General features: G+C 33.0%; 1 protein-coding gene across 7 annotated transcripts in view; it reads left to right on the forward strand.

Annotated features, from left to right (window-relative positions):
• Nucleotides 1–26,627, forward strand: part of VPS13B (vacuolar protein sorting 13 homolog B) — a 767,155-nt gene that overhangs the window by 78,051 nt on the left and 662,477 nt on the right. For all 7 annotated transcript variants that reach the window (XM_055431816.2, XM_055431817.2, XM_055431818.2 and 4 more), the window contains exon 16: nt 7,224–7,348. In XM_055431816.2, the coding sequence (XP_055287791.2) occupies nt 7,224–7,348 (125 nt within the window). The remainder of the gene's footprint in view (nt 1–7,223; nt 7,349–26,627) is intronic.

Here is a 26,627-nt window from a genome sequence, read left to right on the forward strand (position 1 = left end):
ACTCTCTTGCTTTTTCCATGATCCAGCGGATGTTGGCAATTTGATCTCTGGTTCCTCTGCCTTTTCTAAAACCAGCTTGAACATCTGGAAGTTCACGGTTCACGTATTGCTGAAGCCTGGCTTGGAGAATTTTGAGCATGGCTTTACTAGCGTGTGAGATAAGTGCAATTGTGCAGTAGTTTGAGCATTCTTTGACATTGCCTTTCTTTGGGATTGGGATGAAGACTGACCTTTCCCAGTCTTGTGGCCACTGCTGAGTTTTCCAAATTTGCTGGCATATTGAGTGCAGCGCTTTCACAGCATAGGTACTTACAAATAGGTAAACTCAAATTTTGAGTAAGAAGTGTTTTTACTAAGCAAACAGATGTGTAATCTAAGTAGAGAAAGCATTTAGCTAGTTTTTTTTTTTATGGACTGAAGGAAACTATGCCAAGTTGAATTCAAGAATCAGTACTAAAAATGCACTAAATTTTTTGTAATGTATGAAAATTAGAGGACTGCAAAAATAGACTTTTGACTATTGGATCATGCTTGATTGGGTCATGTTTGATGTTTTTAAGTTCTTAAATATTTGTGTCTGTATAAAGAGAAACCAATTTAAATATATTAATTTTATATCACCTATAGGCATATTTAAATTTGAGACATTAAAATTTGACTGTTTTCAAACCATGTGTAATGGGAAAACACATTTTTTAGATATCTATGCAAAGCTGATTTTTAAGATGATGGAGAAGGAAATTCTACTCCCTTGATGGAGGAGTTGACAGTATTATGTTTCAAAGAGATGTAGACACAGGATAGTATGATTTTTAGGGGCCTTTGTTGCAGTGATTTATTACAAGTGTTTTATGTCATATGGAGAGTAGTAGAAGATAGTTTTAAAAGTTATATACATAGAGAATATATTACACTTGTACTTTTTTGTTTATTCCCAGATTTCATTCACTGAGGTGTATTGGCACAACTTGAATATCAGATTATATTTTTCAGAATATCTGCCCTGTTTTATCAAAGCATGTCTAATTTTGGGCAGTTCTTTCCAAGGTATTATACTTACACGGGATTCCTTTATTTGGTAAATGCTGAGTTCTTTCTGTATTGCAGACACTTAGCATTAAAAATGAGGTAGGCATGCCCCATCCTCAAGGAAAATCATCACCAAAGTATGATTGTCATTCATGCTGACATAAAAGTCATTGGTAATATATTAAATGCTTACTTGAATTTCCAGGGAACTGTAAAAGTTAAAGTGTAGTTCAGATAAAATTATGTCTTGGGAAAAAGTCTTCACTCCCTTTTTATCTAGTTGTCGTTTATGTTTTAGTTAGTTTGACTCCAGCTGTAATGGATAAGTTAAATGTCCCAGGAAGTTAGTGTTGGGCATAGTATATATAGAAAAACTTTTTCATTGGTGTAAAGATTTTTGAATACTCTAAAAAATAAAGCTGTGAATCTTGACAATTGGATTGCATTTAAAAAAATTTAATTGCATTTCTGATGCTTCTTCAGTGAACTAGTACATTTTAAAACTAAGGATTTGGTAGAGACTTTTAGTTTTGTGACTGTTTGAAACTGGCTAAAATACCAGTTTGTTACAAAGTTTTTAGCAGTTCATGTTACTTTGGGATGATTGCTATAACCTTTGAGGAAGTTTTCAAATTTTTTTTTTCACTGTTACAGTCTTAAAATGCTACAGTGAAGGATTTAAATGTCTATTTCATGTCTGTTTTGGCATTTTAAACTCTAATTTTCAATTAAATACTCATGGTTAAGTTTTAATCTGTATATGTAAATGTGAATGTATTGACTATGTGACAAGATAGTATATTCTTCCCCCTTCATGTAATTGCATTTATTAATTGAGAGAGTTGGCATGGAAGGCAACATACAGATGAAACTTTCATATGTCTTATCAAGTCCTCTTTATTTAAATGCTAAACCCATCTTTGAATATGTGTGGAATCAAGTAGCTAAGACACTGCAAGGCATCTGAGGTTTGAAGCATATAAAAAATAAATTAGTGAAAGCATTCTGTAAATTATAGAAAAATAGATAAATTTAAGGCCTTGTTGCATAAGGTGGCAAAGAGTCGGACATGACTGAGTGACTAACACGTGTAGACACAAGGCCCTGTTACTCATAAGGATCAGCTGTGGCAAATGCTTCAGAGAGATCAAGAAGGTTCTGGTGGGATTAATACCCTTTGACTTTGTTGGATTTGGTAATATTTGACATCAGGTAAAGAGCTTTCCCTGGAGATTTCAAGGAATTGTGCTTTCATATATCGCTGGTGGATGTATAATTGGTATCATTTGGATTTTGAAGGATTTCATAAATTTGAAAACACACATCCATTCCATTTTTCAATATAAATACTATAGTAGGGGCCAGCAGACTTTTCTTTGAAGGTTCAGATACTTTTTTAGGCTTTGTGGGCCATGAGGCAAAATTTAGGATACTGAATAGGTACTTAAATAATAAAAGAACAAATTTCCATGCATTTTGAGTTGAAAGAATTAAAAATGCAGGATAGGACTCTGTTTTTGTAATATAGTTTTACTAATGAGAATGAAATTCTTTTTCCTGGGATAGTTCAGTTCAGTCGCTCAGTCGTGTCCGATTCTTTGCGACCCCATGAATCACAGCACGCCAGGCCTCCCTGTTCATCACCAACTCCCGGAGTTCACCCAAACCCATAGCATTTCACCTAATTGGAGTTTCAACTAACTTAGTGTTCCCAATCATCAAATCAGTTGTAAATGTACATGTATAAAACTATTCTTAGCTTGTAGGTAGTACAAAAACAGTGGTTGGAATTTGACTTGTGTGCTGTAGTTAGTTGACCCTTGTCTTAGAGAAATTTTTGCATATACAGATATGTACAACTTGAGGTCTATAAATGCCCACATGAATAGTTCTCTGTAGCATAATTTTTAGTGGGAATATCAGGAAGCATAATAGAATGTATAATGTGATGCCATTTATGTAAATTAAGAAGATATAATAGTGCTAAAGATTGTTCATATATAAAAGGGTTTATAAATGTGTAACAAAAGAGTGAGATGCATTCTGAACTCCTGAAAGGTTGAGGCGTGATGGGGGGTGGGGTGCATTATGACTAGTGTGAAGGTCATGGTTCAGGTAACCTTTAATTGTGTAATAAGGTTTTTAATTTTGAGATACCTTTATTGAGGTAATTTGAATACCATAAAGTCACCTTTTTTAAAGAATAGAAATTAGTGATTTTAGTCTTTTCACAGAGTTAAAGCAACTATCACCACTATCTAGTTCCAGAACATTTTCATCACCCCCCCAAAAAGAAAGCATTATTATTTACTCTCCATTTACTCCTCATACTTCCTGTAAACACTGATCTACTCTCTGTATGTATTTGCCTAGTCTGGATATTTAATATAAATGGAATCATGCAACGTACAGACTTCTGTGACTGGCTTCTTTTCGCTTAGCATAATGTTTTCCAGAGTTCATCCATGTTGGTACATATATCAATATTTTATTCCATTTTTATGAGAGAATAATATATTGTGTGTATATGTGCTATATTTTTTATGCATTTGTCTGATTGGTGGACATTGTGTTATTTCCAATATTTAATTTTCCGAATAAGATAGCTATGAACATTTCTGTATAGTTTTTGTGTAAACACAAGTTTCATTACTCTTGCTTATATACCTTGGTGTGGAGCTGTCTGTTCTTTAACATTTGTAGGAACCGCCAAACTTTTTTTTCAAAGGGATTCTTGCATTGTTTTACTGTCCTAGTAGTAGTGGCTCAGGGTTTTTACTTCTCCACATCCTCACTGACACTTGATACTGTCTTTTTGATTTTAATCATCTTAATGATTGTGAACTGGTGTTTTCTTGTGGTTTTGATACATTTCCCTAGTGACTAATGATGTTGAATAGTTTTTTTTTCATGTGGTTCTTGGACATTTGTATATATTCTTTGGAAAGTATTAAAATCTTTTGCCCTTTTAAAAATGAAGTTCTTTTGTCTTTTTATTGTTGAGTTATAAGCATCCTTATGTATTCTGAAGGCTTTTATTTCATTAATGCTATTGGTGACAGCATGACGATACTCATTTAAAAAATCTGAGTGATGAAAAAATTTCTTATTATTTATTGTTTCCTCACTTAAATTTTGTTGGAAAAAAATTAGGAGAAAATACTTAGTTTTTTTGCATAAGGTATCAGTTTCAGTCTAAAGTTTGTTTTCGTTTCAGTGAATACATGACTAGAAACTAGATTTAAGAGGGCTTATGCTTTTGAACTGTAGTGTTGGAGAAGACTCGAGAGTCCCTTGGACTGCAAGGAGATCCAACCAGTCCATTCTAAAGGAGATCAGTCCTGGGTGTTCATTGGCAGGACTGATGCTAAAGCTGAAACTCCAATACTTTGGCCACCTCATGTGAAGAGTTGACTCACTGGAAAAGACTCTGATGCTGGGAGGGATTGGGGGCAGGAGGAGAAGGGGACGACAGAGAATGAGATGGCTGGATGGTATCACCGACTCAATGGGCATGAGTTTGAGTGAACTCCGGGAGTTGGTGATAGACAGGGAGGCCTGGCGTGCTGTGATTCATGGGGTCGCAAAGAGTCAGACACCATTGAGCAACTGAACTGAAGGAATGAGTAGGCAATGAAAAAAATGTAGCGTTTTACAGCCTACTCTCTAAAGAGTTTTGCTGATGCCAAATGAGAAATGGAATTTCACTAATGGTTCATGGGGAGAGGTAGTAATAAGATTGTTTTTTCCCTTTAAGAGTAAGTGGAGAATCGACCCTATATTTTGGATAGAAAAAGGAAGGGGTAGGGTGAGGAAGTAAAGCAGAGTGAAATTGTCAGTTAATAGATGAGCTAAATCAAATGAACCATCATATTGCTGTTCCAGCAATAGGTAATTCTGAAGAAGCCCTTTGTGCTTTTTAGACTTCATTTTTCCCTTATTTAAGAAGAGGTGATTTAGTTCAGTTGTTCTCTAATAGAAATTTTTTAAGAGATGGCAGTACATGTTTAACTTTTCATTTTACGTGATATATAAGTCATCTTTCTCAAGTTGGTATTTCCTTCAGCTGAGACTTCTATTAGTAGTTGCACTTAATTGTTTCATACATTCTTTTTTCCTAAGACTATTGGTTTGCAGTGTTAAGTACTTTTATTGTATTTTTAAGTTTATGAAAACTCCTGGTGAAAACAACCTCAATTCATACAGTGCTGATTTCCCTTTTTCTGGATAAAGTATTTGTAATCTTGTCCACGTGTTGTTGACAGGTTATTTGATTATATAGGTATTGCAAATCTTTGTGTCTTTATTGCTGTGATTTAAAAGAGTTGAAAATTGGTTATTTTGAAATAAATATTTTTGATGTGGTAGATAGGCCCTTTTTCACTGTAGTTTATACTTGAATGTTACCTGGAGTCCTCTCTGTGTGGTATGTAAATTTAGTAAAAGCTTAAAAAAATTACTGAATAATATGCAGGACTTTCTCCAAAGTCCTTTGCAGTTCTGAAAACAACCAGCAGGGGATCTCCTCAACACCCAGTTTCCATCTGAATACATTAATGATAGCATCTGTGAGTATACTGTTGGGGCATTTATAGAATATTAGAAAGTAGCTTGAGAGAGTTCTTAGTTGAACACAGATAATCTTGTTTGAGAAAGTTTTACCCTGATTTGTACTTTAGAAATATTTGGAAGTTGGGCATTGTTTTAATAATCATACTTTGTATCAAGTGGTATTGATAATTATAAATTTCAGAAAACTTTAAATACTGGGTCTTTTAGAGGAAATGTGAAATTCTGAAACTATACAGTTCCCAGAAGTTCTTTGCATATAGTGTTTCTTAAACCAAGTCTTCAAAGAATGTAAGTGTGGAATGACTTAATTTTTAAAGTTGATCAGTTAAATATTAGAAACATGCTTTTTTCTTCTCAATATTTTCTTATATCTTGGTTAATAGTGGGATTTATAGGAATCAAGTGGTATATCACTTTCATTTTTCTTCATAGCAATTAAGTAGGTCTTTTGAAATTCAGTTTGAAAATGCGAAATTCTAATGCCTGTTTTCCAAAAAATTACTTTGTTTATTGCTAACTGACTTTACAGGAAAAGATTTGACATTGTCAACTTGATGAATGATAGCACGATAGCTTTTTGAAACTGTTTGAAAGTAGTTTAATACTGCTTTCTAAGAAATTGATTATTAGTTTAGATTCATTAAATGAAAGTATTTTTATTGAAAATTGGTTATTGAGGTATTTAAAATATATTTCACTGTAGATTTTAGGAGCTAATATTAATCCTAGAGGTAAGAACGTTATTGCTTTATAAACTGAAGGAATAAAAGATAATAATGAGAGATAAAATTTGGAGTTAAGCTGCTTTTGCATGTTGTTCAAAACAGTAATTTCGTTTTGTATCTCTGTGTTTCCAGTTTGAAACATTTAGTTTATTGAAAATAGTGGAAGAAGAAATATCATATTCAGTTCTCTGCAGTGTTTCATGAAAAATGTGATATTACATGGATTCTTCCTATTAAGGCAATGTAGTGTTCAGAAATTTCAGGGAATGCTTATATTTTTTTGAGTGTGATCTACTTGTTTTAAGTATAAACATATAAAAAGTAATTCATGCCATTTACCAAATTTCCTGAGGTGTAAAACCTTATCCCTACCATTTTCACAAAAGAAAGGGAAAAGATGTAACATTCTTTAGGATATATTTGGATATCCCTTTGTGTATGCATACTGTAAGTTGAAGGCAAAATACTTTTCACTTGTTTTCAGTGTACTTAATGTTCTTTGAAGCATAAAATGATATAACAGTAATTTATTAATGTTAATATCTGTGATGTGCACAATGTAATCAGTTATCTTAACAGAATATGTACTTTTTAGCAGACAGTAAAATGCTAAGTGAGAATTATGTATAGAGATAAAATATGAAACTTAAAATTGATCAAAAGAACAGTAATCTCTCAGGGATATGAAAGAAATACTATATATTTAAATTTCTTAATTCTGATTTAGTTAATGTCAAAGTGAATAAAAGAAAATGTTGATGTTTGGGAAGTGCAAAAAGACATTGGAACATATTTAGTGTGCAGCTGTTGTAGAGCAAATTGAAACTGACGTATTTCATCCTGTGCTTATTAAAACTTTGTCTCTGTGAACATTAGGGTCTTTTCTTTTTGTTGCAGATATTTGGTTTCCAGGCAGGACTGACGTCTTTGGATTGCAGAGGATCTTACTGCTTACCTGTACCAATTGTTCCCTCTTTCAGCACCGCTCTTTATGGTAAACTTCTGAAACTACCCACATGCTGGTAAGTATTATGTTAAAGTGTGGTTTATGATAATTTTCACTTACCTTAGAAGGGGAAAAAAACAATCATATGTGGATTATGCCAATGTATTAGTTTTATACAAAACTTTAGAAAAATATGTGAAGTTAATACTTCATTTTTTTTTTAACTGTGATATTAGAAATCTCTTAAATGTCTGAAATCTGTTAGTTTATAGTACTTGTGGTAGAGATAACTGTTGGGGTAATAACTGTCAATCATGTTACAGCTATAGTAAAATGTTGCTGTTTCACATTGTATAGGAACTGCAAGGCCAAGTTTTTTTTGTTTTTTAAATGAGAGAATACAAAATTTTTTTTTAAAGTTGCAAATTAATAACACGACCAAGGTATTTCAACTAAATACCAATTTCATGTATATTCCTAACCACTGAGAAAAGTGGTTATGTCATTTATTCTTATGACATAAATCTAGTATTTTTGATGTGTCTGTGTACAGTCAGTGCATTTGGGCAGAAACTGATTTTAGCCCTTACTTTCATTTAGTACTGGATTCCTTTATTTGGAGGTCATTCTTCCTGAATTAAAAGAGATTTATAGAAAGAGAGTCAGTAGTTACTAATCATACCTTTTTTCCTTTAATCGAAAACAGTGCTTTTAATGTTAAAGAAATGATTGTTTAACTGTATGAAATAAGATGAAAATATATGAAATTATATTCTAGTGAAATATTTCTATATTTTAAAATTTGGATTACTTCAATATTTGAAATACATCTTTGCTTTTTTATCCTAATTAGCAAGCTTATTATTGTAGGATTTTATTTTCATTAGTTATTTATGAAAAGCAACATACCTTTCAAAAAATAGATTTGACTTCTTAAAGTACTTGATTTGTTAAAGATATATTTCCTTGAATAATACATAACTTTTAAAATGAAATGTGTAAATTATAACATTTTCAAAGGAATTTGCCTATTGATTCAGAAAATTGAAAAGATATAGAATTAAAAGTTAACTGAGTCTTGGAGCCAGTTTTTCTATAAATTGAAATCAGTTAAATGATTTTATTCTTAATTTTTCTTGATAAGTTTAATTTTGTCCTTAGGCCTCTTATGGCATATTATGCCTCATCCATATGTTTCATGGCACTTATTATATTGTGAGAGATTGCACTTTTCAACTTTGTATTGGTGTTTATATGTTGCATTTGAGCCAAGAATTATATATTCTCATCTATTACAAAATACCATCAGATATGTCCCAGTTGATAAGTTGATATTAACTTTAATATTCTTGTATCTGCTGAGTTATTATTCATGACAATAAAATTTTATTAGATGCAGTGCAGTGTTTACTGTAGAAAATACTTGTTTTTTAAAATAAAGCAGCCAAAATTTCCAAAGTGAGTTATAGACTTTATATGAAAAAAGATGAATATTTAAATAGGTAAGGCTTATTTTATGGATGTGTGGCTTTCACACACTGGAGAAGGAAATGGCAACCCACTCCAGTGTTCTTGCCTGGAGAATCCCAGGGACTGGGGAGCCTGGTGGGCTTCCATCTATGGGGTCACACAGAGTCGGACACGACTGAAGTGACTTAGCAGCAGCAGCAGCAGTGATTTTAAGGATTTTACTCTGAATATTGCCAAATTTGGTTGAAAATATATCTGCTGACATCTGAATGAAAATATTCCAATTAAATACTAAAAGCATGAGATCACAGAATGCTAATATTTATTTGGATGTGATTTGCTTTTGTGCAGTTAAGACCACTTCTCCATTATTTCAGTGGTATTTTTTGCTATGCTTTACAAAAGTATGTTGGTTTGAAATAGTTTCTTTAAGTTGTTTTCTTTAGCAAATACAAAATAAACTATAATTTTTAGCAGCTCTAAATGGAAAGTAATCAATACAAAAGTCAGTAAGTTGATATATATCTTAGATAAATGAAGCATATAAAGTACCAGATAAAATATATCATCTAATACTTCTATGAAATAGAAATCATAGGAGAACTGAGAATTTTGTTTAATGGTTGCAGGGAGTGAGGATTATGTCAAGTCTGCCCCCATTCAGTCTCTCCCTTCCTCAGATGATACAAGCTGTTTGGTTTTTTAAAATTGACATTCCTGAATTTCTTAAGGCATGTTTATGATGGTCTGTTTGTATTTCATGCAGTAATGAGAAGAGCATATTCACTATAGGCCATAGCTTTTGAAACAAAGGCATTTTATAGTACGCTTAAAAGTTTTACTTGGCATGTTAGTAGTGTAAATCTAGATTTTATTTAAGTCAGCAAAATAGTTTATACTTTTTAAAATATTTCTAAATTGAGATGTTAATTTTATATGAATCTTGAAACTAATAACATTTAATCAGGTTTGGTAATTTTAAAAATATGTGAATTAAGTAACATTGTAAAAAGGTTATCTTCCATTTAAATATTCATGGTAAAATATTTTAATCTCAATGAGCACGCTATTACAAAACTTTAGTTTGTTAGATTTTCTTTTTCAAAATATTTTGGTTATATTGTATCTTTCATTCTATATTATGTAGTTTTCAAACATATAAAAATAAGCTTTTCAGAAAAGCTTTTTTATTATTTTGTATCAGGTAAACTTTAGTTCTTTTTTTTTCTTGAAGCAGGACTGAAATGTGTAGGATGTAGTGACAAAAACAGTGACCAATACTATTTAATGGGATGAATTTTGAGCAGTTAATTTAAATTTTCACTTGACTCTTTTTTCAGTTATGAGATGTTTATAAAAGGGCAGTAAGTGATTGATTAAAGGGCAATAAAGTATAAGCATTATTATTGCTAGCATAATTAAGCATTGGTCAGCTGTTCATAATTATTTTAAAAATTTCTACAGTGATGATGATTTTAGGCTTTTAGATGTATTCTTAGCATTGCCGTTTTTCTCAAAACAGAGAAATGATATACATTTTAACTCTTTTAAATGTTTTGACTGAAATATTAATATCTTATAGAAAAGTACATATATTACGGTGTTTCATAACTGAAGCGAGTGCTTGGTAACCGGATCAAGAAACAAAATATCAGCATTCCGAAAGCCTCTCTCTTCCATCTTCCTCCAATATTATCCTGATTTCTAATAGCATATATTCTTGGATTTAATGTAAATGGAATCATACAACATATGTTCCTTTTTTGGTGGCTCTGTCACTTTAAATTTATGAGATTCATCTATCCTGAGTAATGTAACTTTTAGACTGTTTGCTTTTGTCAGTATGCAGTGTTACATTACATGAACACTGACAGTCTACACATTCTTGATCTGCAATTTTAATTTAAAAATAAGTACTTGAACTTTGTGTCAATTTCTTTTTTATTCCTTTGCCATTTTTTCCTTTCCTTTAAGACGTTTCAGTTGTATTAAGGGACATTTGATGTCATTAAATATTGTTCTATGTTTTGATAGGCAGTGTGCTAAGTGTTGGGATTGAGGAAATAGTAAAAAGTATAATATGGTGAAGTTGAAAGATATCTCCTCACCATAAAAACTTACAGTCTAGTTGGGAAGGACACTAGACATATGTGAAAACAGTTGTCATTAAATTGAAAAATTGAGGCTTAAGGAGAATGTCTTGTTTAAAGAAATTAGAGAATTTCTCTAAGACCTCAGGAATAACTTCAGAGAAGTGACATTAGAATTGGGCTTTAATGGCTGAACCAGTTAGATATCCAGTTCTTGAGAGACTAGTTAGGGTGTAGAGGCTTCTAGGTGACAACGTTGTCTGAACAGTAAGGGTTATTAGTCCATTAAATTTGTGAATGAATACAGTGGGGGAAGAATTTGGAAAGTTACTTTAGGCTTGTACACAAATGAAGATGTCTAGGTTTTCCATATGAACACTTAAAAATAGTTATGGAGTTATTCAAATATTCATTAGTCCCATTTCTTTTTGATCCAGCTTATTAAACTACAACCATAATACAGTTTTGAGTTCACTTTCTCCTATAACTGTGGGTTCAAAAATGTGATCTTACTCTTAAATAAATTTTTGTAAGTTCAGTGAAAAATTGGAATGGCTTAGAAAGTCATGGAGAAGGTAACTTTTAAGCAGGTTATTAAAGAATGGGTAGGAGCTGAAAGAGAATACTGTACTTTTTTGTAGAGTGTTAGGTAATTAGTTTAACAACACTTTCCTAACAACCGTGTGAGGTTGATGTTCCCTTTTATAAAACTAAAGCTCAGAGAGGTTACATAACTTGTCCAAAGTCACACAGTACCTAGACAAGGATTCTTACGGAGGGTTATTTAATTCTGAAGTCCTTGATCCTTACCTTACCTGAAAGGAGTGAAGGTTTACATTATCTTTTGTTAATTATCTTTAAAAGCTGAATAAGCTTTCTTGCCTTACAGTTAATACAGATTTCCATGTGTAGAGAGGCTAGTTATGATAGTGTAGCTAATATGAATTTTCCTAGTAGCAGTTAATGGTAAATAGATATTATTGTGCTGTTAATCTCAAAGAATTGGAGTTTTTAGGGTTAGCTGAAATATTAGGTATTACGTCAATTTCTGAGTCATATTTATGACATAGCTTTGATTTATGGTCATCTATGATTGAACATGGCTGCATTCATGGGGTCGCGGAGAGTCGGACACGACTGAGCGACTGAACTGAACTGAACTGAACTGATGATTGAACATTTTTTTGCACAGTGGGTTAGCTACTTTCTGAGGCAGCCATAGTCACTGTTGGGCAGCTCTAAAGCTCTTTCTTATATTGAATCGAAATCTGTTTTCTTGTTTCTTCTTTCTTTATAATTATTGGTTGCTGATTTATATCATGAGCCATTTTCATACTCATAATAATGGGGGGAAACCCATATTTCTTTGCAAGAGTAGGGATTTAAGTATCCATTCTTCACTTAGTCCAGTGCCAAAGGTATCATGATTTTGGCTAGTGAAGTTGTTGAGCAGTTTATTTGTGGAAGATACTTCTGTGGAATCTGTGTTTGAGTTCAGTGTTAAATAGGAAATACAGGATTTGGTGCTAGTGGGTTCATAGTATTGATGAGGAGAGGTGGGGCAGATAACTGATCATTTGCTTCCCTGAAATGGAAAATGAAACAGCCATTTTTCTTCTGTATGAATAAGTCCTTTTAGCTTTAATGGTAGCTGGGCCCTTGAAGTGTAACAAAAATGTCTGTTCAGTACGTTTATTAGTAAACAGAGTAAGTAACCCACCCCACAGGACTCAAAACAGTGTTTGCTCAACTGCCCAGTTTGAAGCCACAGAAACGTAAGAGTTGGGTGTTTTTAATGTTACTCTAGATAGATCTTTTTCGTTCCTCTGTTTCCAAAGCTGTTTTTATTATAATTTATCTGCTTTTGTGATTAACATTGTCTGTGACAGAATGTAAGATGTGTAGATGAGATGTTAACTCCCTTATTTCCATTTGAGTGGCAACAGCTTGATTTTCAGCTTTGGTTCTTCTGGTGTCTGGAATATTCTTTCATGAGATGTTTCTCACTGAAAAGAAACACCAGCATCATCTATTACAATCTTCTTATTTCAAAGATGAAAAAACTGAATCCCAGGGAGGTCAAATTACTTAGTTAAGAGCATACAGTTAATATCTGTACCTCAACTTTATTTTCATTTTCTTGATTCAGGGTTCTTTCAAGTGTATCACAACACCTTAAAACTTACTATTAATTTAATTTCTATCATGGTGAAATGCACCTATCATAGAGTTTATCATTTCATCCATTTTTAAGTGTGCAGTTCTGTGGCATTAAGTATATTCATATCATTGTGCTACTGTTAACCACCATTCGAATTACCACTCTCCAGAAATGTTATATTCTGTATCCATTAAAACAGTGACTCCCATTACTCCCTTCACCTCCTGGTAACTACTATTTTACTTTCTGTCCCTATGAATTTGACTGTTTTAGATACCATATGTAAATGGAATCATTGAATATTTGTCCTTTTGTATTTGACATACTTCATTTAGCATAAAGTTTTCAAGGTTCATCCATGCTATAGCCTATATTTCTTCCTCTGCCCTATTCCTCCCTCCTTCCCTTCCTTCCTTTCCTTCTTTTTCATTCCGTTTTTTCCCTCATAGCTCAGTTGGTAAAGAATCTGCCTGCAATGCAGGAGACTGTGGTTCAGTTCCTGGGTGGGGAAGATCCCCTGGAGAAGGAAATGGTTACCAACTCCAGTATTCTTGCCTGGAGAATCCCATGGACAGAGGAGCGTGGCAGGCTGCAATCCATGGGGTCGCAAGAGTTGGATACGACTTAGCGATGAAAAAGAGAGAGAGAGAGAGAGAATCTATTCGATAATTCTATGTTTAATATTTTGAGAAATTGGTATTCTATTTTTCACAGTGACTGCACCATCATATCATTCTCATCAGCAATGCACAAAGGTTCTAGTTTCTTTATCGTTACCAACTCTTGTTATTTTCCATTTTTTTATAATAGCCATCATATTGAATGTGAAATTATATCTCACTACGGTTTTGATTAGCATTTCTCTAATGATTAGAGATTTTTTTGAAGTAATTTTGCATACAATATTATATTACTTTCAGGTGTAAAAAATAGTGATTCAACATTTAAGTTATGAAATGATCTTGATAAGTCTAGTAACCATCTGTTACCATATAAAGTTTTTACATAATTATTGATTATATACCCTATACTGTATATACATCTCCATGACTTATTTATTTTATAACTGGAAGCTTGTACCTTTGAATCCCTTTTATCTGTTTCATGCAACCCCCTTACAGCCCTTCATCCTTTCAAGTGCTTACTGGCCATTTATGATCATCTTTGGAGAAATATATATTTAAGTCCTTTTCCCATGTTTAAATTGGACGGTTTTTATTGTTGAGTTGTAGGTGTTTCTTGTATATTCTATATATTAATCCCCTGTTATATAGATGTCCTTTTGTAAAGTTTTTCTCCAATTCTGTGGGACTCTTGCATTTTAATGTTAAGTCGTCTAAACCTTAATCTAACTCCAAAGCCAGAAACTGAGTTTATCTCGCTTATATCATTTGCTTTTTGTTTGAAATTTTAACTTTCAGATTTGACAAATGTTTTCTTAAGAATTGGTATAGCTTAAGTCCAGGAGTTGGTGATGGACAGGGAGGCCTGGCGTGCTGTGATTCATGGGGTCGCGGAGAGTCGGACATGACTGAGCGACTGAACTGAACTGAACTGAAGCAAGGAGCGACTGAACTGAACTGAACTGAAGCAAGTAGCGACTGAACTGAAGCAAGTAGAAGTGTTAATTGTGTTTCTTTAGAATGAGTCTACTTAATTTGGGGAAGAGAAGAAAGAGCTGAATTTGTTAAGGTTGTTTACAAGTTTCTTTGGATTGTTTATAAGTTTATCTTTACAGTATTTTTTGCTTTTACTGTTTGTAAGATTATTACTTATAATTGTTTTTCTGCAGAATGATTTTATAACTTTCTGTGGTATAGGGAGATAGTTTTCTATTTAATTTTCTCATTTTAAACATGTTTTAAAGATACATATTTGTTAAGTTCTTCAAAAGGTAGATATAGTGCTTACCATAGAATTTACAAATCTTTAGATTATAGACAAGTTCAGTACTGCAAAATAGAAACAAAATTAAAACAGATGAACAGTCAATTAAATGACCATTCGGCTGATTACTTTCTTTCATTCAGAATAGTCTTTAGGAGGGCATAGAAGTTTTTAAAAATTGTAAGAAGGTTGGGATCTTAGTACCTGTTTTTAACATGAATTTATAAACACCTCATGGTTCCCATTCTGAGTTGACATATATATATATGTCGTATTTTGAAATCCATATACATATTTGTTTTGTCACCTTTTTGTTATTAGGAATAGGACTTACTAATTATGGAAACTTTATAAAAATAGGTAATGGTGCAGGAATCCAAATTATTTTGAGGAATATTATTCATTAAAAAATACTATCACAGGCCTATTGTTCATTGCTATTCAATTTGAAATTGAAGAAGGTATTGAAATATAGCTCTTTGAGGTTTTATTAAATGGTAAGTTAGTTTAGCCAAGGCACTTATTCTCATTACAAGATTATTACTTTAGTGATAGAGATTAACACTGAGTTTAACAATCTGATGCTAGAGAATTTGTTTTAACAAATCCAAGCAGATATGAACGCGGAAATGTGTGTGGTCACATAGTTAAATATCTCAGGATAGACTGGGATTCATATGTTAGACTCTGAAAAGATCTAGCAGTGTTTGCTTTGTAGCTCTGTCGCATCCTCTTGAAATGGACATACATTGCTGATAACAAGTTTTTAATTCAAAGTGTACTTTCTTCATCAAAGTAAGATTCAGATTTATTGAAGTCTGTGAATGGCATCTGAAAGTGGTACTTTATTCCAAATAGCTATACAGTTCTTAAAAAATTATGGATCTTTTGAAGATGCTTAGGGAAGTATGAGAGTAAGACATACAGCAGTCTTCATTTCTCTTGGCTCAATTCATAGGTTGATTTTGAGTGTGAACTTTGAATTTCCTTAGAAAATACTCTTTTTTTTTTGTCTACCTAAAATTTTAGACACACAAGAATGTCGTATTTTGTGAGACCCTAAGAAAGGAGTAAGTCCACATTTTATAGGTTTGAAAGAAACAAAATATGCATTTTTTTTTTATCTCATTAGCCAACACATTAGAGATGGTTAAGCAAGATCACCATGAAAATAGTCCATCTGATCAATTTCTCCATTACATCATATGGTAAATTTGATTTGGAAAGTTCATAGTACTGTTTTCTTTATAGTATTTTTCTTTTGATTTGGATACCTTGTAGCAAATGGTTAGATCTTACTAGTACTGTGTACTGAGATGCTGTATTTTTATATGAACTGTAATCTCAGGTCAGGCATACAACAGTGGACTCATGCTGGATGCTCTGTGCATGATGTAACTTAATCTTCCATCTTATGGGAGTCTGTGTTGTGTGACTTGCCCTGTTTTGTTAATGCAGTCATCTTTTTATTATAAATCAAGCATTTCTTTGCATATTTCTTAGAATCTTTTTTGTCTTGCTCATACTGTTTTTGTCTTCTACTAACTTTTAAAAAATGCTTAATTTTTCTTTTTTGTCTTTATTGAGTTGATTAAAGCAGGGAAGGCTGACCAGATTAGACAGGATGCATGTTTTCCTCAGTTTTTGAACAGTATTCCCCAATCTGTTACAAGTTTTTAAAAACACCAATGAGGTTTTTCACTATGTTTATCTGCCTTTGTGCAAAGATTTTTTTCTTTTATTTGTTCAGATCTATCCTACAGATAAGTGATGAATGCCCATTGTGTGCCATATGCACTGCAGGGCCCTGGCGGCTGCTGCTGCTGCTAAGTCACTTCAGTCGTGTCTGACTCTGTGTGACCCCACAGATGGCAGCCCACCAGACTCCCCCATCCCTGGGATTCTTCAGGCAAGAACACTGGAGTGGGTTGCCATTTCCTTCTCCAATGCATGAAAGGGAAAAGGGAACGTGAAGTCGCTCAGTCGTGTCCGGCTCTTAGCGACCCCACGGACTGCAGCCTACCAGACTCCTCCGTCCACGGGATTTTCCAGGCAAGAGTACTGGAGTGGGGTGCCATTGCTTTCTCCAGGAGGGCCCTGGCTAGAGATGCACTAATAAATAAAATAGGCAAGATACTTACCTAATACAGCAGCAGAGAACACACAGTATGTTAAAGGAATCTTAAGGAGAGAAAAATTGCTTTACGAGGCAGTTTATATTGTCTTTTATATATATATATATTTTTTATGTAACTAAAATCTAGTTATAAAATTGTCCTTTTTGCTGTTTTGGGCCTTTGAAGGTGATGCATAATATTTTAAAATTATTCAGTATTTTTCTGTTTAAGTTTATGTATGATTTATGTTTGAAATGAAAACCATCTAATTAGTAGTAAAGCAAATGGTGATTGGAACTGAAATATAGGTTCCTACAGATAAATGAAGACTAATTGAATTAATAAATTGAACCTATTGTTTTTACATTTTCCAGCTTTTGAAAACATTCTTCAGTTATTATTGAACGACTTGTAGAGTATATTTGATAATTATGAACTCAGTGTTAGCTTTTCTAAAAATTTGATTTCTCAGCAGTTATTTTAACATGTATGCAATGTCCAATATTTATGGAGGTTAATTTATGTTAAGGTCTTTAAGTACTTAATTACATTCTTGCTTTATACTCTTAATTCCACTTTTCTACATTATAATGTTTAGTGCAAATATACCTCAGGAATCTGTAAAGTCTTTCTTATTAAAAGATTTTTTATTAAAAAGTATTAAAATAAATATGTTCATGTGAAGATACATTGTTTGATTACAAGTTACTGAGGTTAAATTTTTGGGCAGGACTTTCAGAATATCATTACTTCATCATCACAGCTCATGCTAGCAGTTACTTTCTATATTCATTGGGAAGTACTTGTATTTCTAATTTGCATGTAAGTTGTATTTGAAAAACTCATGTATGGAGTTATTTTTCAACTTATGTGTCTTTGTGAGAAATTTGTGAGAGAACTTTAATAACACAGACTTAATAATAGCATATGTGTGCTAGGAGCAGTGCTGAGTCTTATATGCACTATCTATTTAATCTTCATGTAACCTTCTGAGATAGATACCACTGTACACATTTTATACATATCTTTGCCTTAGCTTCTTAATGCTTATATATATAAATAGTGAAGCTAGAATTCAATTTTAGGTCTATTTGAATCCAGGCCCCAAATTGGCAGTTCCTTCCACCAGTGATGAGTGTCTTGCAAGTTGGTGTTAATATTGCATCCTTAAACCTCCTTTTACGGAAATAACTTTGCAAACTTGTATTTAATTTATAAATTAAATAAAATAAAACTTTATTGAGGTATACTTCATATAGCATAAAATTCACCCTTTTTCAGTGTACAGTTCAGTGATTTCTAGTAATTTTACTGAGTGGTACAACTGTTAACATAAGTCAATTTTAGAACATTTTCATCCCTTCAGTAAGATCCCTGATATCCATTTACATTAACCCCCATCTCCAACCGTAGGTAATCACTAATCTACTTTCTTTCTCCATATATTTATCTTTACTGGCTTGTAAATAGAATCATACAAAATGTGGTATCCTATTTCTTGCTTCTTTTACTTACCATAATGTTTTTGAAGATTATCCTTGACACACAGCATGTGTTAGCAACTAACATCTCTTATTCTACATCTCTGTGTGACTTTCTTTACCTGAGTAAAATGTAGTCAGACTTACAAATAACTATCCTTACTATTATCCAGAAATATTTAAATTCCAGAGTTGGATGAGGAGCTTCACAACCTTGTTACAATTGCTGCTGTTAACTGTGATGTTCTAAGAGTGTCCTTTGTGTCATTAGGCTCTTCTTCGGCCTTAAAGACCGACATAAACCTTTGCCATGATTTTTGGAAAATTATAAAAGTGGGGATGGTGTTTGGACTCCTTGCTCCGTGATTATTAGTATTAAAACTCACAAATACAGAATTTTGTATCAGACTTGTCTGTCTGTATCAGACTTGTCTGACTCAGGGAGATGAATAGCTGGTAGTGGGTCATTTTCTTTCTTTCTTTTTTTTTTCTTTTTTAAATTGGGACTTCTCTGATAGCTCAGCTGGTAAAGAGACTCTGGTTTGATTCCTGGGTCAGGAAGATCCGCTGGAGAAGCGATAGGCATCCCACTACTCTAGTACTCTAGGGCTTCCCTTTTTTTTTTTTTTAATTAGATATAGGTAAGTTAACTCACTTTGAAAATGCCTGGTCTTGTCATTATATATCATTTTTGCATCTTGACTGATTTTGCTTTTCACATCTGCATTTATACCCCAAGAGCATATAGTTGACTTTCAATAAATGCTAATTAAAATGAGCCAAACTAGAACTTAATTAATTTTATAAATATTTTAAAATCAGTTGTCTTTTGAAGAGGATGGAAAAAAAACAGGTGTGTTCAGTTTTATTAATGTTTCAGGAAGAGAAGGCAGGCAAACTACCTAAACTCAGTTTCCTTTTTTGTTCATCTTTAATTTTTTTAATAAGTGAAGCTGTGATATTCTAAAGCAGTATTCTTTTGGAGTCAAGCATCTAAAGGGAAATATAAGTTAAATGTCTCATTCTTTAATGTCTTCAATTTTTATTCACTCTGGTAAATGCAAGCATTCAGATATGAGTACTTTTGTCGTTTCTCTCTTTAGATATTAATCTTTTTTTAAGTTTCATGATGTTCTTTCTTTTAACTGATTTTGAGAAGAATAATGTTTGATGTTGAATGCTTAATTTTTAATACTTAATTTATTTCTCAGAGTATTCTTGTTTTATTCTCATAAACTTCCTGTAACTTAAAAAATTAAAAAAATACTTAGGTGTCCGGTTACACCAAAAAATACTGTGTAAACCATAGCAAGCTTTCATAGTACTTTAGAGCTATGTAGAATGTGATTTATAAACTTTTCTTTAATGGTTTATAATACGAATTATACCAGTATTTTCAGTAACATTTTCATTTTAAAATTAGACTATAAATGCAACAAAGTTCAACAGTTTTATGTGACAACAATTTAGTGATTTTCTACAGATATCTATAGTCATGTAGCCACCATCAAAATCAAGTTATGGAACCTTTCTATCAACCCCCAAAAATCTCTTCTGTTCAGTCCCTTTTTTTCCCCCCTGGAGTTTGTCAGCTTTTGATGGGGGCAGTTAGCTCATAGTAAGGGTTCCCTTCAGTGGGGATGACTGGCTGGCAGCTTGTTAGCTTGCAGTCCACTGTGTGTTGCTTTACTGTTCCATCCTTCACTCAAACCTTGGTGACTGGTTCTCCTCAGTAGGGCTTCTGGGGTTTCTCGAGCTCAAAAGGCTACCAGAGACTGAGGCAAATAGTATTTTCAGTTACAGAATAAAGAATTTTGTAGCTCGATTTTATATACACACTTTCATGTATCTCCATTTGATTTCATTGAGCATTTTTTGCTTAGGTTTATGTTTTAAAAAGATAGTTTACAAAGAGTAATAAAAATAGGAAAAAAATGTGATTTTAATGTGAGATATCATGGGACTCTAATGTATTTTGTGATAACAAGCATAGTAGTTTAACTCTGCAAAAGATGTTTTCCTCCCAAATATGTCATTAATTCATCTGTAAATTTGTTTTGATTGAATGATTTTTAAATAACATTTAAATTTCAAAATTTTAAATAATGTCTCAATTAGCTTTTATATGGATAATAGTCCAGAATCTTTAACAGTTAATATAATTGATTCTGAACATGTTTTCATCTGATGTTTCATTTGTATCTTTCTTAGTACTGTTGCTAGGGGCTTCCCTGGTGGCTCAGATGGTAAAGAATCTGCAGTGTTGGAGACCTGGGTTCAATCCCTGGGTCTGGAAGATCCCCTGGAGAAGGAAATGGCAACCTACTCCAGTATTCTTGCCTGGACAATCCCTTGGACAGAGGAGCCTGATGCAGGCCACAGTCCATGGGTTTGCAAAGAATTGGACATGACTGAGTGACTAACACTTCACTTTCTAGTACATTTATTAACTTGTAAAATCTTTATCTTGATTTGGGATTTAGTTTGGTTACTTTCAACACTTTGCCACATTGTAGGCATAAAAGATTCAATTATGAAATTATAAATATTGTCAATCATTGTGTTAGTAATACTTTTATATTTAGTTGGTAGAATATATTTATTTAGAATATTAGTGCATTATTTTTTAAAAATCATTTCCTGGAAAGACCAATTTTTATGTGTTAATAGCCCTACCAATTTTTTGTCACATTTGTCTGATTTTATAATGTATTTAAATAAATGACCAGTTGAAAAAGACTTACTTTTATAGTTTTTAAATGAGTGTGTATGAGTATGGAATTAAAAAGACATGAAAAACACAACTGTAGGTAAATATCATTTATCTTTGTACTAGTTAGGTTTTGACCTTTGATCCTTTAAGCAGGGGCTTGAAGAATGTGCAACAACCAGAAAGTATTGGTCCATTGAGAACAGAAAATTTCTTTTGATTCTACTTTTGGAAAATCTGGTGTTCAACAGGCAATTTTATGATTAGTTGGGTATGCAGTTGTATAGGTAATGATGATCCATCTCTTGTTAAACGTTTTAAACTTAGTAAAATTGTTTAGTGTAGCCAGGTGAACATTTATAATTCCTTCTTCGATTATTGCCTTTAAATTTGATCTTTCAGCATTGGAGAATATTGCTTTAAGACTTATATCTCTATGAGAAGAATAATATAAGCCTTTTCTCAGTGTTCGATTTTATCTAGGTACAGGAGTGGGAGACATTTTGTTCTGTCTCAATGTCAGGGTATTCTATGACAGCATCTTATTCTAGTGACAGTATCTTTTAAATACATCTGTGTTTTATTATTTCTTTGGAACTGAAACTCGAGTATATTGAAAAGAATTCTAAGTTGTTAGTATACAGTGTCCTTATTAAAAGAGAAATATCTTGGTTAGAAAGCACTACATTTAGTCTAAAGGTTTTTTTTTGTTGTTGTTGTTTTCTTTAGTAATTGCCTCTAAATTACTTTCTTGTGTTTGATGATTTAATCTCTTTTAATACACTAACTTCAAATATAGGAACAAATAATCATTGGAGGTCCCTGTGTTCAAAAGATCATACAGTGCATAGTTTGTCATAGAAGAAAATCTCTAAGAACAGGATCATAATACTCTTGTATAACATTTTGACTTAATTCCACTGCATACAGTGATTTTTTTTTTGAACCTTACAACCGACATTTGAAATAAACAAGTCAGTTATTATTACCTCTTTTATAGATATGGAAATGGATGATTAGGAAAGATGATTTGGTGGATTGAGGGAGATGAAATCTGCCATATCTAGAAATCCACTTGTTCTAGAGGTTCTAGAGGTCTAGTTTAGTGTTGGTGATGGAGCCATTAATAGTAGTTGGTAATAATGAGTTTTTGATAATGGCTTTGATTGTATTCTTCATTATAATTTATAACTTTAAAAACATTTCCAGTTTCCTAGATGAATCTGTTAATACTCAGCACTTTTTAAGTTTCAACTTTTTTTCTTTTAACTTATTTGACTGTAATGAGTCTTAGTTGCAGCATGTGCTGTCTAGTTCCTCAACCAGGGATCAAACCTGGGCCCGCTGCATTGAGTACGCAGAGTCTTTGCCACTGGACCACCAGGGAAGTCCCATTCAGTTGCTTTAAAAGTAATTTTTTGGTACCTGTCAAGTGTGAACTGTTGTGTTGTAGGCCTTTGAGTCCCAATATGAGTAAGATACAGGTCTTTGCATTTTCTTTCTTGATTCTCTAAGTATTTAGAGAGGAGTTCTTAGATCTTGGTGGCTCAGATGGTAAAGAATCCACCTGTATTGCAGGAGACCTGGGTTCGATCCTTGGGTTGGGCAGATCCCTTAGAGAAGGAAACGGCTACCCACTCCAGTATTCTTGCCTGGAGAATTCCATGGACAGAGGAGCCCAGCAGACTGTAGTCCATGGTGTCACAAAGAGTCGGACACGACTGAGTGACCTTCACTCACTCTTAGTTACGAGCTAATACATACATCTGAAGTCAAATTTGTGTAATTTGTTTTTGGAAGAAAGTTCTATTTATGTCCTTCTCCTGCCTAAAACACTTTGCTTCTCATAGCTTTTATTGTAAAGATTAGAACATTTAAAACTTTCAGTGATATCCTCTATGGTCTGGCCCCTTCTTACCTGTCTTGATTCATCTGAGTATCTTCCTCTCCATCCCTTACCACCTCTTGCCTTTTTCAGTGTCTTTTTTTTAAAACCCAGTCTTTCACCATATTGTCTCAGTAGTCAGTGGCCTAAATGATTTTTACTCACTCCTCAGATACTGACTCAACTGGTATTTTCTGTGGATCACATCCGTGTATTATATTTTTTAACAGATTATTTTTCCTGCTTTGCATTGTAATTTTCATAGGAGTGATTTTTGCACTTTTTTTTTTTTGGTGATTATTTAATAGCTTTTTCCTTTTTTACATTAAGTTCAGTAATGTCTCTTTTTCTGTGGAGGTCATTAATCTTCAAAACCTTGAAACTGGAAATTATAAGTAAATACTTATTGACATGCAGTTGCTAATTTCTTCAACCATTTTAGTGGTTTTTGATTTTTTTGATCAAGATTTTAGTTTGTATGCTTTTTTTCTGATGACCAAATTTTTTTCCTTTTGCTTACATAATATATGTAAAATGTGCTCTTGTCCAGAGCAAAAACCAATGACTTTAATTACTGAAATTGAACTAAAATTTTAGTGATTTTTTTTTTCTTATCAGAATTCTCAAAATAATATTTGAATGTTTTTAATTACATATATAAGATATATTGCATGAACACACTCTTTTTTTTCTTAAGTAAACATTTTTGCTTAAGTAGGTAAACTGTTTCGGAGAAGGCAATGGCAAGCCACTCCAGTACTCTTGCCTAGAAAATCCCATGGACGGAGGAGCCTGGTAGGGTGCAGTCCATGAGGTCACTACGAGTCAGACATGACTGAGCGACTTCACTTTCCCTTTTCGCTTTCACACATTGGAGAAGGAAATGGCAACCCACTCCAGTGTTCTTGCCTGGAGAATCCCAGGGACGGGGGAGCCTGATGGGCTGCCGTCTATGGGGTCACACAGAGTCGGACACGACTGAAGTGACTTAGCAGCAGCAGGTAAACTGTCTATATTGAATTAACTTGTGTGAGAGATGATATTATTGAAGAAACATTTTACTCTCTTGTAGTTTGTTGGTTTGCTACCACCTGTAGTTCATTGTAAGATTTTGAACTTTATGTGTTATAATAAGGCATTCATTAATTTTTAATTTTAGTGATAGACAACTTTTACTTCTCATTTTCTCTGTCCATTTGTCATCTAATATTTAAGTTCCAAATAGCATTTCAAAAATTTGGGAAATGATAAAGTGTTCTCATATCTCAATGGAATGTAATTTGTATTTTGCAGCTATGTGAAAGTGCTCTAATAGTTATAATTAAATAAATATAGCAGTTAATATTGTAGGGATATTGAGAAAGTGATACACTGGCTAATGAACGTAAATCTTGATTCAAACAACAGAATGTCAAGTATGCATTAAAAAGACCAATGTGGAAGAGTATGTAGTTATGTAGAAAGATCTTTATCACTGAGATATGTTGCTTAGTCATAAAAAGCAGGCTGTAGACGTATATATATATATGTATGTATATCTTCATTAAAATTATAAATATGCCTATGAATCATAAACTCAAGAAACAGAGGCCTGTAGGTCTGTTTGCTGAATTCATAAAAAGTGGTTATTGTGGGGAGTGGAGTGGGAAGGAGGAGGAAAGAGGAACTTTAACCTTTCATTTTACCTACCGTTTAGGTAAAAAAGTTTTTTCTCATCCATGAGTGTTGATATATTATGTAAGTTAAAGAGTCATTGTGTGCAGAATGAAATACAAATTTCTTAGCTTTTTAAACTGCTTTCATTTCTCAGTTGAATTAGTGAGTTTTGTACTTATTTTAAAAAGTGATCTAATCTTATTTTACTGTACAGGATATGAGTAATAACAAAAATACATTTTTGGAACCACTTTGTAGGTTCAGACCTTGCATTTGGGGACTCTGTATAAATCTTTAGATCCGGCTGTTGCTGAGGACATTCTTTCAGTTGCTGTGAGGTGTGTTGATTTTAAAAGACTGGATGATTGTTCCTGAAGTGTGCGAATGGCAAAAATTTTATAGTATTTCTATGAATGTGAATGGATTGTTTAATTCCTTTGCATCGAGTAGTTAAAGCCACTTCCATGTTTTTTATTTAAAATTTTGGCGGAAGAATTTTCTTTACAGAAATGTCAGATTGGTCCAAAAATTTTATCAGCTCTGTATTGTAATTTGTCAGCAAATGATACAGACAGAATCTTTTAAATAAAGTGTTTGTTAATTAGGGCATATTCATTTTCAGTCTTTGCTACTGCACAATCAAGACTTACTTGTTTCTATTTCCTTAAATTTATCCTGGAGTTTGTCCAAGTTGAGTTTTAATGAGTTGTTTATCCCACTAGTTACATTAGGATTTATTTTTCCCTAGAGAGTAATGTTTGAATTGATAGTTTTTAAACCTATTCTGTAAAATGAACAGATGTTCTGACTTGGACTTCTGGTTATGTGAAATAGGCATTTGTTAAATAAATTATTTTATTTTTACTAACTAACTGTTAAAATGTAGGTTTAGTGATGTTTCAAAAACATGAAGTAAATCCAGAAGTTGTTAGGTAATTTTAGGATAACTTTTATTGAGCTGTTTTATTTTAAACAAAGTTTAAAAAAATTTGTAGCTGTACAAATCACAAGGAAGATTATACTTTTATTGTTCATTTTCATTGACATTTTAATGAGCTCCCAAAATAGCTTAAAGTTATATAAAATATATTGATCTCTTTAAAAAAATAACTGAAGCAAATACAGTATGATGGTATGGTTTGATGAATTGTGTTTGATGAAATAGATCCATGGATATTTCCTATATTCTATATTAACCTGTTAGAAATATCTCAAAGTTGAAAAAAACAAAAGAGAAAAAATCCTCTTCACTGATACTGTTACACTAACAGGTACATCCTGTATTCTGCTGCTGCTAAGTCACTTCAGTCGTTTCCGACTCTGTGTGACCCCATAGACGGAAGCCCACCAGGCTCCCCCGTCCCTGGGATTCTCCAGGCAAGAACACTGGAGTAGGTTGCCATTTCCTTCTCCAGTGTGTGAAAGTGAAAATTGAAAGTGAAGTCGCTCAGTGGTGTCCAACCCTTAGCGACTCCATGGACTTACAGCCTACCAGGCTCCTCCGTCCATGGGATTTTCTAGGCAAGAGTACTGGAGTGGCTTGCCATTGCCTTCTCCGTCCTGTATTCTACCATCTGCCAAATCATTTATAAATGGTTTGTTTTAGTTCAGATGATACTGGAGTATTTAGCAGAAGTGTAAAAACATGTCCTTTTACTTGCAGTCAGTTAACAGCTGGAAAATAAAATAAATCACAAAACATTCCCTATGTGTATGCTATAATTTACTTGTTTGTTATTGAATTTTGGCTTTTGTACAAAGTGAATTATTTCCTTTGATGTTAAATTAAGTTGAACCTGAAGGAGAGAATTACCTTCTACCCTTGGGCAGTATTAAAATGTAGCGTAAATTAATCTTTTGAATTTGCCTATGTTTAAGTTTTTATTCAAATCTGTGTT

This window comes from Moschus berezovskii, chromosome 16 (assembly GCF_049115385.1).
Source record: "Moschus berezovskii isolate FMDL1 chromosome 16, NW_MosBer_1.0, whole genome shotgun sequence".
NCBI classification, from domain to species: Eukaryota; Metazoa; Chordata; class Mammalia; order Artiodactyla; family Moschidae; genus Moschus; species Moschus berezovskii.